Source organism: Clavelina lepadiformis, chromosome 8 (genome assembly GCF_947623445.1).
Source record: "Clavelina lepadiformis chromosome 8, kaClaLepa1.1, whole genome shotgun sequence".
Classification (NCBI taxonomy): domain Eukaryota; kingdom Metazoa; phylum Chordata; class Ascidiacea; order Aplousobranchia; family Clavelinidae; genus Clavelina; species Clavelina lepadiformis.
Window position 1 is genome coordinate 14869226 of NC_135247.1, and position 17485 is coordinate 14886710.

The 17485-nt window shown below is 35.4% G+C and overlaps 2 protein-coding genes across 2 annotated transcripts; both read left to right on the forward strand.

Moving 5' to 3' along the window:
• Positions 1–4279, forward strand: LOC143469692 (tektin-like protein 1). Its single transcript, XM_076967476.1, has 8 exons — positions 1–291; positions 412–816; positions 1711–1815; positions 1998–2152; positions 2663–2803; positions 2905–2986; positions 3161–3370; positions 3635–4279. The coding sequence occupies exons 2-8, from the start codon at positions 424–426 to the stop codon at positions 3827–3829; spliced, it is 1281 nt and encodes a 426-aa protein (XP_076823591.1). The 5' UTR covers positions 1–291; positions 412–423; the 3' UTR covers positions 3830–4279.
• A 2138-nt stretch (positions 4280–6417) lies between these two features.
• On the forward strand, positions 6418–17304 carry LOC143468407 (ras-related protein Rab-14). The gene is made up of 8 exons (XM_076965598.1): positions 6418–12219; positions 12486–12542; positions 12911–12964; positions 13123–13237; positions 13332–13461; positions 14074–14192; positions 15463–15531; positions 15662–17304. Exons 2-8 carry the CDS (start codon positions 12491–12493, stop codon positions 15768–15770), a joined length of 648 nt encoding a protein of 215 aa, XP_076821713.1. The 5' UTR covers positions 6418–12219; positions 12486–12490; the 3' UTR covers positions 15771–17304.
• Positions 17305–17485: the final 181 nt, after the last annotated feature.

The window sequence follows — 17485 nt, forward strand, 5'->3', positions numbered from 1 at the left end:
TTTGTTCAAAAGTTGGAGAAACCTACAACATTTTAACGTTTTATTTTATTGGTGTTTTCTTTGTTGAATGTTTGCTTATGTGTAGCTTAGTTTAATTTAATAAGTTCTTATGTTTACAAAGCCTTGACTGCCGTGATCTGGCCTTTAAATTAGGCCTAGGGTATAGTGAGTGCTTGCTAGCCTAAACTGGTAATCGTACAGGTGCATAGCAGGAAGTTACTTGTCATGCTGAACGTGTTTCCATATAGACCAGATCACTGAATGGACTGAAATCCTATAAAGTTTACTGCGGTAATTTTGCATATTAACCGTAGCTAGCCTAACCTACGGTGTCAGTACCGTACCAGCATCAAACATTTTAGTTCGTCATCGTTTCTTGTTTACATGTTTTTTGCAAACCCTTACTTTCAGTAACTCTCATACATGGCAACTGGAACGTGGGCCACTCTCCCCCTTGCCACGGCAACAATAGGACCTGAATCATGGCGAGACGCTACAGTAAAAAATATCAAAGTTTCCCAAAATGTCATTCACAAAAGTGACAAGGGAACTGATCTTGGAAAACAACTAGATCCCCTTCCTACCTTGCGTGATAATTGTGCGCAACAGAGCAATGCAAAAATTCACAGTTACGTGCGTCAGACCCGACTGGTTGTAATGAAACTTCGAGAAAACCTCCTGGACACCAACGATGAAATAAAATCCCTCATTAGAGGAAAAGAAGCACTGGAGAAGACTTTGGAACACATCAGAAAAGACGTTCTTCTTAATAAGCAAAGCGTGTTTATTAGATCATCAAGACCATCCAGAGAAAAGGTATGTCAATTTTTGTATTTGAGGATATTGCCACATGTCAAGTTTGAACACGTCATATGTCTATGCTTGAAATAAGCAAAAAGTTCGAAAACGTTTTAAGTTTACATAAAAATTTGCAGTTTATTTGAACGTTTTTGTCTCAATGTGATTTTATTTTGTAATTATACCGTAAGTATTCTTCATGCGCCAATAAGGACGTCGTTTCATACATTCTTTACCTCGATCAAGATTTTATACCATTTTATCTGAATGTAGCTTCGTAATCTATTGCTTTCTTTACTTAGTCTCTATACTTAAAATTTGCCTTTTGTGTATCCTCTTTAGCAAACTGTATTTCATGCTCAAATTACCTGTATAGTTTTAAATGGCATTGTTACCTATATTTCCTTACGCTAAATTATCCGACTCTGATGGCACACTTTATTGTTTACTGGCGCGGTGAAATTATTTTGAGGTCACAAAATCAAAGGACATTGCTTTGGTTTAATCTTTTAATCGAGTAACACGACCGATCACCCATGGTTGCTTTGGAATAACATTATAAAACTTCTCAATGATACAAAGTAGAAGATAGATTACGAGAATATACATAAAACAGAGTTTAAAGGATGACATTGTTTCGTGCTACAAACATGTACTTTTCTTTTATGTCAGATGTAATCGTCAGACTGGTACAAGATTCAACATAACTTTTGACGAAGCGCTGTTGAAAGAAACTTTTTTTTTATTAAAAGACATAATTTATGAAAAAAACAAATCAAATATTATTCCTTTACCTTACATTTTTTTGTAAGTAACCACTATTTTGTGCATGCTGGATGAAAATATTATTTTAATGCCACGCTCTTTACAAGTGACCGCGTAATGTTTGTAATTGTGCCTTCTGATTAACAGGTAGCCGATGGAGCAGACAATTTACTCAATACGGAAAAACTTAGTTTACTTAGAATAAAACGAACTTTGGAAGGCGAACTTCGAGCCACGCAAAAACAACTTCAAGTATGAGTTTTATTGGAATTTAGAAAAACTTTAAGCTTATTCAGTTTTAATACTCGTAGTTGACTTTAAACGGGAAAAGTATTTTGCTGTTTTATGTTGTTAATTAGGTGTCAACTCACAAGTATGTCAAAACGATTATCATTTTGTCAAACATTGACTATTGTAATTTTGTATTTTTGTAGGTCTTGGCCAATGCCAGGAAAAGACTTTCGGAAAACTTGCAGGAAAGAAACCGAGTCTTAGATCTTGTCACCCACGCTATGTCCTCAGCGCGACCTTCATCCGGACGCCAGTCTGTTCCCAGACCACCAAGCGCTAATGGAAGGAATTCTACAGGGTAATGCTCATATTCATAAATTTAAATTAAATTTTAAACATAGAAGCTAATGAATGCTGTTGCTGTGTATGATTTAACGTCGTTATATTCGTTTGTATGATTCAACAGCGTAAACGATTAAGCCTCTATTGATTACAATAAAGAGACGCCTCTTTCAGCTGTACTTAAGTGTACTTGTCTAAACGACTGAAGCTTTCATGCAGACAATTGCGCCAAGTGCCTTTCCTATAGTAACGCTAAAGGCAAATGTATGGCTTTTATACGTTTTTATTGTGGTCTGTACAAAGAATGCCAACAACCGCTTTTCCTATAAAATTAAATTTGAATTATTCATAGTCGTTCATCTGATAACGTCATCATTTAGTAAAAAAGAAATACAGCTGCTAAATAGTTTTAAAACATTTAAATCCGGTGTTGTCAAACGCCCTAGAATCACACACGAGTATAGGTGTTTCTGTATTGCAAATTGGTAGAAAGATTTTTTAAAAAGTTTTTGTTTTCATTTTATAGAATGTACGAACCTCCAGAGACGCCGGAACCAGATCCTATTGGCCCGTACACACCGGAAGCGGCAGAAGCCGTCCAATCAGCTTCGGATGCCAGGCAAAGTTCAGCGTCCTTGCGTCGTGAAATTAAGGAGTGTATAGACAAGTGAGTGTTTGCAGAGTCAAAGGTCAAACTATCCACGTAGGTAATTGTTGTTTCACAGATCGGAGCTGTGATAATATTAGTCCGTTTTGAAAATACTTTAGATGCCAGTCAGAACAAAAAATGGCCCATATGACTGTTAACAATGGAATGACGCAAAAGATAGCGGAGACCGTCACATTAACGGTAGGCCTATATATAGAAACAATTATTGTTATATCAATAAAGTTATTTCAGAGTTAACAATTCAAAACATTCAATGTATTCAACGACGTTAGAAATGTGAATAACTACTCCAAAGCTGTAACTGTAAAGTAGAAGTATTTCTACTGACTGTATATCATTTTTCTGCACTTGCAGCAACACTTGCAAGTAAACCATGGAGAAAATCGTGCGGCGATCCACAGATCACAACGTCATTATGATCTAACAGAGAAAGCTCAAGGCTACACGCTTGGCCCTGTTTCCTACAACGATCTGACCACTAGGGAGCGACTGAACAGGCCAATTGTCAAAGTCTATCAACGCCACCCTGGGACGCAGCTTCCGGAAGCTCATAATCTTATTGAAGTGAGTCTCTTTGTTTTACTACTTACACTGCATGGTACACGTGTGATCATTATTACATAAATAATAACCATAAAGATCATTCCGTAGGTCTATATGTGCTAGGTTGATGATGAAAATGCATTTTAACAAAAATTGCATTTTTAACAAAACACTATTACACTTCGAAACTGTGGTGTGTCAGTCTTATTTAAAGACGCTTTCACGGATATTTGCAATAAATATTTAACCGGAAAATATTCTTTTGCATCACTTTGTGTGTTATAGGGAAACGTGGGTCTGGCACAGTCACTTAGAGCAACTAGTCGAAACGTTGCTCTTCTCCACCTTGCTCGACTTCGTTTGGGTGACGACATCAGAGATAAACGAGTGGCTTCAAGTATAGATAGCGCTATTGTGCGGTTGCGAAGACGTCGTGGTAACTACCGCTGGGTGATGGAAGGGGAAAACTTAACCGCTTAAATCAATTGGTCGTTTCTTCATCTCGTGATGCTGATGCATACAAAATTTATTATCGTGTTTTTGTCATTAATTTAAAGAGTAGTTCCAAAAAATTTCCTTGCGGCAATGGCCTTTAAAGCTGTATATTTTGCTCTGTTTGTTTACAGTTGAAATCAAGCTTGCGTCACTGTTTAATTGCTATTCCTTTGTCAACGCACTGTTTGCCCATATACTTATACCATATGCCTACCACTGCACATGCTTAGAGATTACTGCATGGTTGCCAAAGATAATATGCCTGTTGCGTCCTGCACTGTTCAATAGAATTATTACTTTTTGATTCGTATCATGTTTAACATCACTCTATTGCATAAAGTTTTAAGTTTAATTACGTCACCGCCTACTGCGTGAAAAGTAGCGACCTTGCACGAAATTGCTTTACTGAAAATAAATATCTTTAGCCGAAGTGTACCACGGTTAGCAATGTGTTTAGTTGTTGTCAATAGATTCTTTCTTAATGAGCAAGGATATCCTTCTAACTTATTTCTACCGAGAAGGTATTTTTTATTATTATTGTGTTCACTAATTTGATGCCTAGGGAAACTTACGGCAATTTCTTTACTACGCAAACTCGTGGATTGAGTAAGTTACTTAAAAAAACTTATCGCGATTATGCTCTTTTTATTGGTTATGATTTTAAGATGAAGGCAAGATTTTAAAGTAGACGGATGGGCATTACTTATATAGCCATTTCCAAAACTTTTTAAAACCTTGGAAATGTAAATAGGTTTTTTAACAAGATGTTTAACGTAACACTCCACCTTAAAGGCACTATGTTTTTTTTACACTTAATCCGATGAAATATCGAGAATCAATATTTTCTGCATAAGCCTGTGTTTGAGAAATCGTTAATTAGAAGTAATCCATTGCAATATTGGATAGTGTTCATTGTTGAAATAAGAATAACAAACCAACGGAATGTAATACCGTAACCTAATAATCGGAGGTGGGCAATCGGTACTTTGAAAGTGTACAGACGGTTCCGGTATTCGGTACTATTTTCAAAAAGTAGTTCGGTACTTTGTTGGTACTCAGTAGCCTACCGGTACTTTTTGTGTAAAAAATTTTGCGGCAAATGCAATTTTTGCCGCTATTATGCCCCAGGTAACTGTTACTCCAGGTCAAAACATATGTGACGTTAATCGCTTGCAATTTTACTTGACAATTTTAGATTAAAAAAAGATCAGCAGTTGCTAAAATTAGTATTAAGGATTAATTAATATGTATTTTTGAAAACATACTTGTTAAAAGTTTGAAATTATCACGTGAAAAGTACCAAGTACCGGGACCGACTGAAATTTCTTGAAAAAAGTAATTCGGTACAGAGGTTTGGTACTTTTCTTTAAAAGTACCGACGGTACCGGTATCGTTAATGAAAAAAGTACCGCGTTACTGCCCACCTACGCTAATAATAGAAAGAATATGCCTGATGAGGGATGACTAACAATGATAGTGTAACCACCATATGTAACCGTCAGGTGTCAACGTGAGAATGCGGGCTTGTTGATATACATTCAGTTTGATGATTTTTTTTGTTTTACCACAAGCAGTTTTGATCTTCAATATAAAGGAAATAATCATTAAGTATAGGCCTATAGTTGGACTCATCTGAGTCAGGCAAAACCGTTAATTACCATATTTGCCTGCATAACTTTATAAGCAATAGCTTTTATTGCTCCTCTGAATTTCCTTCATGTTAGTATTTACAGAAGTTACACCACCATGAAATAGAGAAACTTTCCACAAGTCTGAACAAAAGTTGATGTTTTTATTTACATATACAGTATGTTGAAACACTGATTGCCGTTATTTTCAAGTAGGCTACTGTCATTTTCCTTACCGCCCATTGTCTCATTTCTCCAAACCGACCATCCCATCACACACAGACAAATCTTTCAAAGAAATATTGACTTCGAAAAACGTTTTATCAATTATATATAAAGGCTTAACATCAAACGTTTTCGTTCGTTTGTGAGAAATTCAATCCGATTGTCATTGTATCTCATTAATTTTTCCATTATCTGATAACTTGAAAAGACTCATCTTACAGAATTTGGAGGTGATCTCCGACTCCTGCTCCTGCTCCGACTCCTGCTTCAACTCCAGATTCAATTAACTTAACTCCGCTTCCTAATTTTACTCCGAAAAATTATGATAGCTTCTTATCCAACTTTTACTTGAACTTCCAAACTAGACGTTCATCTGTAGCGTTTACCAGCTTAAAACATTATTTTACTATGAAATAATAGTCATTTATAATTTTTTTGCACCTGCAAACTAGTTTCTACCAACCTCTCTACCAATTACTTAATGCCCACATCCATATTTTCAACTCCGGCTCTGGTAAAACATGCAAACTCCAGCCGGAGTGGCGGAGCACCCATATTTTCGACTTCAGCTCCGTAATGACCACTGAAATTTAGCTTTATCACGTGACAATATTCTGCTTTGAGATTAATAAATTTGCTCATCGAAATCTTACCAAAGGTTTGTGGGTGGTGGAGCTTAACCAAATGCAGAGTCTTTGACCACAAGAAATCAAGCTTATACTAGCCTCGACGATTTGAATGAAGCGGAAAACAGTAACGTCTTTTATAGTTACTATAGGTACTGCCAGATCCATTCGGCTAATTGCAAAGCGAGTCCGGAGCTCGATCGATGAGGAATCATCATTTGGTTTGGTATGATGATGGTATTGTAATGAAATGATTGGTTATTGTTGTTGAACTTGACTGTACCAGTCACTCCAATACAATCTTTGATTGTCTGAATGTTTATTGTCTTCGATATAATGAGCCTCAAGGTCGTTGTTTGCTTAATCAATCCTAGACTCGATTGTTCAGCTAAAAGCTGATTGTCTTGTGAAGACGACAAGCAAAGTTGTCTGACTTAACACTGAGCTTATCTTAAGTTGTACTGTTCAGTAGTTTGCACAAATTTGTTGATTGTATAAACTGGTTATATTGTTTCTTCGTTATACGATTACAAATTGACAGAACATTGGCACATCAACAGCACTTCATTCAACAGTCAATGTAATAGCATTTTGGCTTAACTATATACAACTGCATTAAATTGCTGATTGCTGATTATTCCCAGACTTGTTAACTCGTACTGCTATACGCTAACAAACTTATTTTCGACAAACTGAACGCATGCGAGAAAGGTACAAATATTACGTCACAACAATAGTACAGGAAATGATTGTGTCTCGTGTTACTCTTTGCTAAAACAACATATTAGTATTAGAATTGTAAATCCTACATAATCTGTATATTAACTTTGGTTATTATCACAATATTATCACAGTATGATACATGTAATGTTTTTCTTCGGACTGAAGAAAATCGGGTCTAGTATGCAAGTGCACAACCACAGGATGCCTTTGTATGCTAAACCCAAGCTACTCAAATAGTGACGACATAAGGTTGTGCAATTGCTCCTGTTGTGTTCTAGACACGGGGAATCTTTGAACGACTTAAACTTGGCGTTGAATCCTCATCGCTCAAGCTCTGGATCCAAGCTAGTCTTTGTAAGATCCGATTGCCACATTTCTTATTTTGGTTTCTTGATTTTTTTTATAGTACTGCCCGAATTTAAAACTGTCCACCATGTCCACTGAACAGGAGCAAGTGTGGTAAATGCTTTGGCCAAGGGTTTTACGACGGTATGTCGCCACTGGGTATCGAACTCGGAACTTAAGTCGCATTCATTGTGAGGCCATCACTCGGCTACCGAGCCGCTAAATTGTTTAAGTTGTGCAAAAACTTTCCTCACTCTAAGAATAAAGATTATGGTATGGTACCGGTATTAGGACAAAAGCGATCTTACTAAAAATAGGAAACACTAATTTTATTCTCCGTTTTCTATTGTAAAAAGGCCGTACCTTAGGCCTACTTACCACAAACGCTGGACAGCCTTGGACCACGAGTCACAGTGCACACCTGCTGCTTTCTTGCACACTTGAATTTGTTTCTAGACCCCCCGAGATCTCAGTAAAAACTGCCATTCTCTACAGTATGGGCCGACGTCAATTAGTTTCACAATTACTCCCCTGACTATGCAACTGGCAAAGTGGAAAGTAGGCTTGCCCAACCATACATCATAGGTCAGTTTTCGACGAGAATTCGTACAGGCAATGACACATGTTGAAATGTCTTTGAAGTCTCAATTCCTTTTTTTTACTTATGATAGGATAAACTGTACGTTGGCTCTCAAAGTGCATATAACACTATAAGACTGTAAGGACTTACAGCAGGAGTTTTTGGTCTAGTATACAAGTGAACCACCACAGAATGCCTTTGCACACTAGACCCCAGCTGCTCAAATTATAACATCATCTGGTTGTGCACTTGTATAGTAGACCCGAGGTTTCAACCTTTTTTAATGTGACTTAACAGTCAACTCATTTTCAGTTTAGATGCTCACAACCCAGCCTTTTTCTATAAAGAATTACTGGACTTAAATCAGTAGGCTTTCCACAATTCCATAAACACACATAGAATTTCACCTATAGGCTAATCTTACAGCACTGAAACATTTGAAACCATCTTAGGCTTACACAGTACCATAATTTTTGTAGTAGTAGTTTGCTAGTCAAATTTTGGGGTAGCTGCTTGCTCGCTGCACATCCAACACAATATTTAAATACAGTTTTGGTACATTTGACTCGACATAGCCTAAGTCGTAATTTGTCAAATAAATAGCAATAGCATCAAAAAATGATATAATCATAGCTTCATAGCTATGATAGCTGTTTAATCTTTAGTTGTATATATTTAGGTCCATGCCAGCTCGGCCAGACTGCACCGTGTGGCAAGAGCACACCAAAGATTTTTCAACCGAAACAGTATCGCACACCAGTAGGCTAGAATGACATGTCCGTTTTTTTAGCAGGAGAAGAGGGATCTCTCTATTTAAATTATTTTAAATAAAACGGTAATTAATCCAGCCACCACAAAAAAAGAATGACGGAAGTTAGAATACATATTTTGAAAACTGTGGGTTTGATAAACACTTGCAAACGTTTTGCTAAACTAAAAGAATAAACGGTTCATCGTGAATACATAATTATTTTTAATGCACTTCTACATTTTTTCAAATGAGAAGAAACAATACCCCTATCTGAGATTGCAGTTGATTGATTGCCGGTGCCAATTTTCTGTTTTATCTATGTGTTGCTGTTATGTTATGCCTATCTATATGCTTAAGCAGCAACTCAAAATCAGGTAACAGTTACACTGTCCTCATTATTACAAACTTTGCTGGCTATATTCAAGTTTTTCTTTGAATGATACAAACGCTCGCGAGCAAAGCAGAATGGCTCACAGTTGTACATACAAATGGCCTATAGTTGTATCACGCTGCCATAAGTAATTACATTTTTTTTCCATTTAACCTCAGGCATTGTTTTATGACAATATTGTAGTATCATTGTTGTTTATTAGCAAAGCTGCTTTGGTAATTACTAAATAATTACTCTTACCCAAGTAATTACTCAATATTGAATTTCCATATTACATAATTTATTTTAATTTTTCGCCATTGATTGTGGAGAGTGGATAGATTGGTGTTAACCTTGTTCTAGCAAAACATAACAGACAATATGCTCACAGACAATCAACAAATGGGAAAAAGCTGAAAATGTGAGTGGTTAACTATATACAGTTGTGCTATAACGAAGGAAGGTTAGGAAGGCAACCAGACCCAAGGTGGCCATCAAATCCAATAAATTGTGTTTTTTTATGGCAATCATTAGACCTTTACCAGAAAAAAAATGTTTTTAATGAAGCATGTTTCATTTTACCCTTGTTTAATGTTATATAGCCCGATAGTTCCATATGATATACATAGTAGCATTTTTGATTTTGCTTGGAGTATTAATTTACAAATGAATGCTGGAGGTTAAGATATACATATAAATGTGATCTTGACGTTTTAAAAATGTCAAGGATGTAACTAAGTGCAACAAACCAGACGTTTAATAACAATTTCAAAACTACTGTTTTAGGAAAGCAGAAGGGAACGAACAATGCCTGATATGACGTCATAATCGTTTGAGACATAAGCTGAACAATGCAAGCATATTCTTGGCTTATATGACTAAATGAAGACAGTTTATGTCAACCATAAATCAGCTTGTTATGATAAGTTATGGTTTGCAAACTGACAGTCTTTCAATTCTTAAAATTCACTCATAAAGAATTTACTTTAAAACTAGTCACTAACTTGATATTATTAATGCTTTGCTCCTCCAGATATTTTCAGAAGTAGGCGCCTATGAGCTCAATGTCACAGTTTGCCCCTAACAAATTTGTCTCACAAGTCACCTGTGGCCTGTGGCAAGGTCGCGAGTTGGGGTCCTCTCCTCTGTCATGGTTGAAAAGTGGAGCTCGCATACAACTAACTTTAAACTTTTTAGCATTGGTGGTTTTGCAAACTGTACACTCTTTGAAAACTTAAATGTAGGTGTTATAAAAATATTAGCATTGTACAATAAACTCACAATAGGTTGTTTCAGCCATACCGCTCTAGTTCATAACTAAACTAAACAAAAAGATGGAAAAAGTCGTACCGGCCTACTCACCACAATTTTAGGCTATCTGTTGTACAGCAAAACTCGCTTAAGTCGCCAAATAATGCTTCATCCCAGCTGTGATTGTAAGGTTTTCTATTTCATCAAGTTGGCCAAGGCACTAAGTTGTCTCCGTCTAGCTCGTCACCAATTTTGCTGACTACGAGGAAAATAATTTGTCGATTGTGGCACCCAAAAATTTTCCTTCGTGATTATAATTTAAACTTTTAATCTGCTTCGCATACACTATAGATAGTGTTTTTGTTTAGCCTAGCTGTTCAGGATTTTCGCTGATGTAACATTAACCCCATTGTGCACCACAATGTATATTTATGAAATTGAAAGCATTGTTTTGTCACTTCACCCTGCTTTTATCAGTGCAATGCGAAAAAAGCAACATATAAATTGTCTGAGTTGGGAACAATATTACATCTTGAGAGTGTAAAATAATGAACTGCGCTACATGTACAGTCGACTCCGCTTAATTCGGACACTTTGGTTCCGCTCACTTTTGGCCGAATTAAGCGGAAAATCAATTGTTCGTTTCATGGTCATGCATAAAGGCAGAAAACGCATTTAAAATACTGTACTGTTGCGTAATAAATGAATTGCAGCTGCGCTATACTGCAGTAATTGGCATTAATCGCATAAAACGTCTTTGTTTACTTTAGTGAGCAATTTCACTTTCTCTGCTAAACTTTTCTGTACCATTCTGTTCTACAAGATGGACGCAATTGTACCGAAGTAAAAGCGACTATGAAGCTGGCATGGCCTTATATGAGTTCATTGTCGATTGTTACCGCATCAATCGTCATTGTTTCACCATAATCACTCATAATGCAATTGCATCTTGTGTTAAAACGAAGGAAGTACTGTTTATTGTGTAATAACTAATAACCTAACGATGGAATTGCGAACCTGTGTCCGAATTAAGCGGAGAATTGTCCGAATTAACGGGAGTTTTTTACGTTCAATTTTTACTTTTGTTCCGTTCCCGAGCATTTTGGCCGAATAAAGCGGTTGTCCGGGTTATCCGGTGTCTGAATTAAGCGGATTCGACTGTATATATATATATATAGTGTATATATACATTATTGTATAGTAACCCAAAAAGTACGTTTCTGTAATGTTCAACTTTCACAGAAATAATTAGTACTCAAGTTTGTATAGGCCTGTGCATATTAATGTGTTGTGTGTGTAGTGTGCTTATATCCACAATAAAAATACTTAGGTCACTTGCATCCTTAGTTGTGCTGTGAAAACTGAGGTTATGGGATTCAACAGTACAAGTTTATGCTTTCTGTAATTAGGTCTAAACATTTTTTGAAGTGCTTTGTTTAAACTTAAGCCTGTTTTTATCCATAGGTAATGGTATAAATGATAATTTGTGCTTTGTACATTTCCTGCGTTGTTATACCCTTAATAACAAACATAGCCTATTCTACACTTCGACCTACTACATTCATTTTCTACTCACTGCCTAGTTTTGCATTGTTAGACATTTTACTTGGTCACTACTTGTTTTCCCGGCCATTCTCTGGTTTGTAAATTGTCCCTTGATGCATAACTTGAATTTTTGCTACCTTAGTCAATAGTTCTGTTTAGAGCATTTTGTTGGAAAAACTTGAGCTCATTAAAGAATTCCATGTTTTGCTATTACTCCAGGTATTATTTGATGTTTAATGTGTAAGGTGCAGTTAGTGCTTGGCGTTTCCAATCTTTCATTTTGAAATCAATACAAAGTACATCTATTTTTTGATTAGAAACATCAAAGAAGGTAAGTTTGGCAAGATGCTTTATTCAGATTTTTAAAACATTGCCAAATAACAGGCATCAGCTTTATTAAAACTGATTTTAATGCAAACTTGATTTCACTTAATTGATATATAGAGAGAACTACTAGCATGCCACCATTTCTATTTTGTCAAAATCTGTAATGTTGCTGTTATTGGGTCATTCAAAGACATAATTTCCTGAATAATGTTTTGGTGTATAAACTGTAGTTCCTAGTTTGTTTATCTGTTAAAATACTTTGCTGTACAGGGATAATGGCAGCTGGTCCATACAACTACTCCTACATTTTCAAGTATATCATTATTGGTAAGTGCAGATTGTAATACATATGTAGTACCTGGCAAGTGTTCACCAACTGTGTGTATCTTATCCTATGTTTAGTAATAGTACTGCAAGTGATAGCTGTGTACTCATGGTGGTATGAATCATAGACTAGCTAATTACTTAAGTATCAAAAGTTGTGACGTGTGATGTTAAGTTATTAAATCACCATTATGTTTCCAATTGTGGCATGTTTTATTTTAGTAGACTGATGCTATTGTTTAAATTTTCTTCTGTGACCAATTAATCCTTTTTTAATGACATATATTCATATGATGGGCACTGTGTTTAAGTTATAATGTGTATATATATATATATATATATATATATTAAAATATATATTTTTTCTTTAGGTGACATGGGTGTTGGAAAGTCATGTCTTTTGCATCAGTTTACCGAGAAAAAGTGTAAGAATTGTTAATATTTCATTGCGAAATTGTTGAAATCCTATATCTTTAGATTAGATGTTTTTGTGTTGTGATCCTACCCACCAGGCATCATGTGTTATCATTTCCCCCTATGTATACATTTAGCAAAGATGAATTGAAATAAAATTGTATCGCAGTCATGGCCGATTGTCCTCACACTATTGGTGTGGAATTCGGGACCCGAATTATCGAGGTGTCCGGTCAAAAGATAAAACTGCAGATATGGGATACTGCTGGACAAGAACGTTTCAGGTTTGATGTGTTTTTTTGTACGGTCTAAGCTAGTTTAGATAGGAAATGAAAAGTTTATGTATGATCAAGATTCATGATACTTTTTCATGCCTAGAGCTGTGACTCGAAGTTACTACAGAGGGGCAGCAGGAGCCTTAATGGTTTATGACATCACAAGACGTAGCACTTATAATCACTTAAGCAGCTGGCTTACAGATGCAAGGAACTTAACAAATCCTAATACTGTGAGTGCAAATTTTACTATAATTTTTTTGTCACAACTATCTTTTTGATTCAAGTTGCATGCTAAGTTGTAATTAAGCTGTTTTTCGTAAATGTATGATTTGAAAAGTAGAAAATGTAATGTTTTGTTCACATGAAGGTGCTCAGGTACTTTGAAACTACAAATATTGTGGGAATTGTATTTTAACTTTCCTTTACTGCCTATTTATTTACTTAAAACTTTGCGAATCGTGTTTCTTGTTAACTATGTGACTGTTTCAACAGTCAGTCACATTGAGTTATTTAAATAAAGCTAACAACAAATACTAACTTTGCATTAAGTGCCAGTAGTACTGGTATAATTTGGTAAGTTGGTCCTGAAAGTAATTCATGCAAACTGGTAGATGGAATGTAATTAATTATTAAAGTAATCAGGTAACTTCCTGTTGAGTTGTACAATTTGCTGAGTCTCTTTGCTAAGTTTCTGGGCTTTTAATATTAGTATATACATTTTCCCAGTATATTATTGGTGTAAAAAACATAGGTGTTGTTTTAATAATGTACTAATATGCTTTTTATCAACCTATGTCTATGTGACGTAAATTAGGTGAAATTTAATCTTGCTTACTCTCCAGGTTATTTTCTTAATTGGCAACAAAGGTGATCTGGATGCACAACGTGATGTCACATATGAAGAAGCAAAGCAATTTGCCGATGAAAATGGGTTGTTATTTCTTGAAGCAAGTGCTAAAACGTCAGTAAAATGTTAAAATGAAATTAATTGGGGTTTTGTTGTATTAATTTGTTGATTTTTTGTAATTTAAGCAAATTACTGGTATTGTAGAAAAGCTGTGAAATATTTGGTATATTTTTTTTCTTACAACCATGTGTGGCTGTATTACTTGATTTAAATGGTTTCAGACAACCATAGCAATAATTATAGTTATTTCATATACTTTGTGAAGTCATTATAGATCATGCAGTGACATATAGCATTTAATTACATATACCAGTGGTCGGCAAACTGTGGGCCTTCAAGCAAAATATAATGGGCCGCATACCAAGTAACCAAGTAAACGTACCCTGTAACCAAGTAAATGTGGGCTCAGTGATAGTTTCAGAGCTTTTTTCTATCAGCCAGATAATCTCCAACAAAATGTAAAAGCTGAATCTAAATTTCATATTTCATAATTAAACTGTTAAATTTAGGGTAGTGAGAACTGACTGCTACATTCAGCTAGCGGAACTTCAACCTACGCTCGCACAAACCAATGCACAGTTTAGTTTTTAGGCCACAATACAACTAAACATTAGTGATGCGAGTGTATTTTCATTTGCTAACTGTCTGTTAATTGCAGGTTACCGTATGTTACTAAAACCTGTGGAAAACACATAACTAGATTAAAATTTAACTGAACTTATCCTAATAGTAATAGCTTAAAAATTTTGTCTACTGCGAAAAAGAGAAAAGCACATTAAAATTATTAGTAAGCTAGTAATATTTACTGCATTAAGTATATTTCTCATGTAATGCTGGGCCTTCATTTACTAATAAAGTGAAAATTTGGGCCATCATAATAAAAGTTTGCCGACCACTGATATATACCTATAAATATTATCTTTGGAATATTATATAACATAGCCTCCCTGAATCACCAAATTATTAAAGTTTTATCATTAAACGTTGTGTTTCCTTACACTTACTTCTGAACAGTCAGTCTTATGGTTATGTAGCTAGCCTCAATAATTATATTGGAAATAAAGCAATTGTGTACACACCTCCTCGTCCATCTTTTTCCTAGATTGTTGTTTGTCTTTAAGTAATCTGGTGATTTTGTGTACACACCGTTACCAGGTTACTGGTAATGTACTGTCAATCTGTAATAACGGAGCTTCGTTTAAAGTGAACTTAAGTGCATAGAAGTTTTATCAGGAATACTTTAATTAAATCCACACTTTAATGATTTTTATAAATTATTGTTATTTTTTGGGGAAGCACCTAATATATTACTTGTGTATTTTAGTGGTGATAATGTTGAAGATGTGTTTTTGGAAACGGCAAAGAAAATATATCAGAATATTCAAGACGGAAGGTATTGTACATTCATTCTGCTGTTTAGATTTAATGTGCAATTTCAACAATATATCAAAACTTTACTTTGCTTAATTAGCACAAAAAAAAAAGATTTAAAACTGATAATGATGATATAATTTTGTTTACAGCTTGGACTTGAATGCTGCAGAATCAGGTGTCCAGCATAAACCATCCGCTAAGCCAGGACAAACTATCTCCAATGATCAACCTCCTAAAGACAATAACTGTAGTTGCTGACCGCTTGGTGCTTTTTGGTTTTGCAAGTCCAAAGACTATGCGTACAGGGCCCGAATGGATCCTAAAAGCGCAATGTTATTTGCCTGTGTGTCAGGCATAGTTAGGCAACGTTGTTAAACGTTACATATATATATTTAATATTCTCTGTGTTCTCTCTTCTATTCTGTAGAGGAATTTGATTCTTGTTTTAAACCAAATTTATCTCCGTAGTGTATCTATTTTGTCGTCATTGTTCAAATTTTAATTTTTCTGCCAGATATTGTGGCTAGACTGGGTATTCGCTATTCATCAATTTATGATAAAGAATAATTTTATTAATGAATCCTCTAAATTTTGGTCAATTCTTACCAACCAATAAAGCTAATTATAGACAGTTTTAACACGGTCAGATTATGAAGTGCAATTGCTTGTCTTAAAGTTCCACTGTTATGAAATCCAGATGGCATCAGGCCAAAGCTTTTGCTTTGCCAATTATTTTAGTAATCAACCAGTTTAGATAGTATGGTTAATGTTGTTGTAATTTTACGCTCACCAATTTCACAGGTTTACTGCTGCTGTGATGCTGATAGCCATGAAATGCTTTAAAACATGAAGCAATTTGTTGCAGCAGTTATCCATTCTTTAATTTCGCGTATGTTATAATATGTAACAAGTTAAAAATCTTAACAGTTAGAATCATGTAAATATCAATAAATACACGATAGTAGTATGTGTTGCTGTGACAGTAAAATAGTGAAAAATTTTCATCAGGAAAGGTCATGTTTTTCTTGTGGCATGTTGGCCTCACAGGTGCAACTAAAATAAACATTGTCATGTGGATTCATAAACTTGATTGGAACTAGCTTTCTGCTGCTGCTGTTAATCATGCAACATCGGTACATAACTATCCTTTTTTGTATAGAGTCTTGGCGTACTGTCGTTGGATAACTGCATTCAGTTGATTTTTGTTCTCAGTGCTAAAACTATTGAGTTTGTGCCTAAATTGAAACCAAACAGTATTGGCCCATATTTTGCCCAGTATTCTCACACTGGTCATGATTTATTTTCGCACTTGTAGGATACAGTTGGTAAAAAGCTTAATAAGCACACCAGCAAAACGTATGTACAATATCTAATTCTCAATTTATACATATTACAATTTGCTTTGTATATCGAACGTATTCGTCCTTTCACACCTTCATCCCGCAGATTTAAATAATTTGCCTATAGCACTTACTCGCCAACTAAATGTGTTGATTCTTAAGGGCCCTCATATCGTGTCCTGCATATCAGTGGCGTTTATATTTCGTCTTGTTGTGTCAACGTATCGCACCTTGTGAGTGTCAAGTACTTTCTGCTTGTGAAATCAATATGAAACGGACCAGTCAATGCCGTGAAGTGACCGGAATAATTTTTAATCTTTAATATTTGATCTGTACGCTGGACCGCTCGCGGCACTAACTGATATCTATACTTTTTTGGAATATATTCTGTGCTACTTGATCCATGCAACTGTATTACGTTCGGCGTAAACAATAAATGGCGTGTTATATGATTGTAAACTAAAGTAAAGTTTGAGTTTGACTTGAAGTAGGAACTTGGTTGGATTTTTTGGCGTTCAATAGGTCAAAAATCTTACTACCTTGTGTCTTCTCTAGGACAAATTTTTTTTTTCAGTTAATGAAGAAAGAATGTCGATATTGACCAGTGTTGTAAAGGTTCGAGTCATTGTAAAT

Bases quoted from the DNA above. Each gene is read 5' to 3' on its own strand.
- LOC143468407 (XM_076965598.1), top strand. From the start codon at position 12,491: ATGGCAGCTGGTCCATACAACTACTCCTACATTTTCAAGTATATCATT. The intron at 13,238-13,331 runs GTTTGATGTGTT...TTTCATGCCTAG, and splicing joins GCTGGACAAGAACGTTTCAG to AGCTGTGACTCGAAGTTACT. The intron at 13,462-14,073 runs GTGAGTGCAAAT...CTTACTCTCCAG, and splicing joins ACTTAACAAATCCTAATACT to GTTATTTTCTTAATTGGCAA.
- LOC143469692 (XM_076967476.1), top strand. From the start codon at position 424: ATGGCAACTGGAACGTGGGCCACTCTCCCCCTTGCCACGGCAACAATA. The intron at 2,153-2,662 runs GTAATGCTCATA...TTCATTTTATAG, and splicing joins AATGGAAGGAATTCTACAGG to AATGTACGAACCTCCAGAGA. The intron at 3,371-3,634 runs GTGAGTCTCTTT...TGTGTGTTATAG, and splicing joins AAGCTCATAATCTTATTGAA to GGAAACGTGGGTCTGGCACA.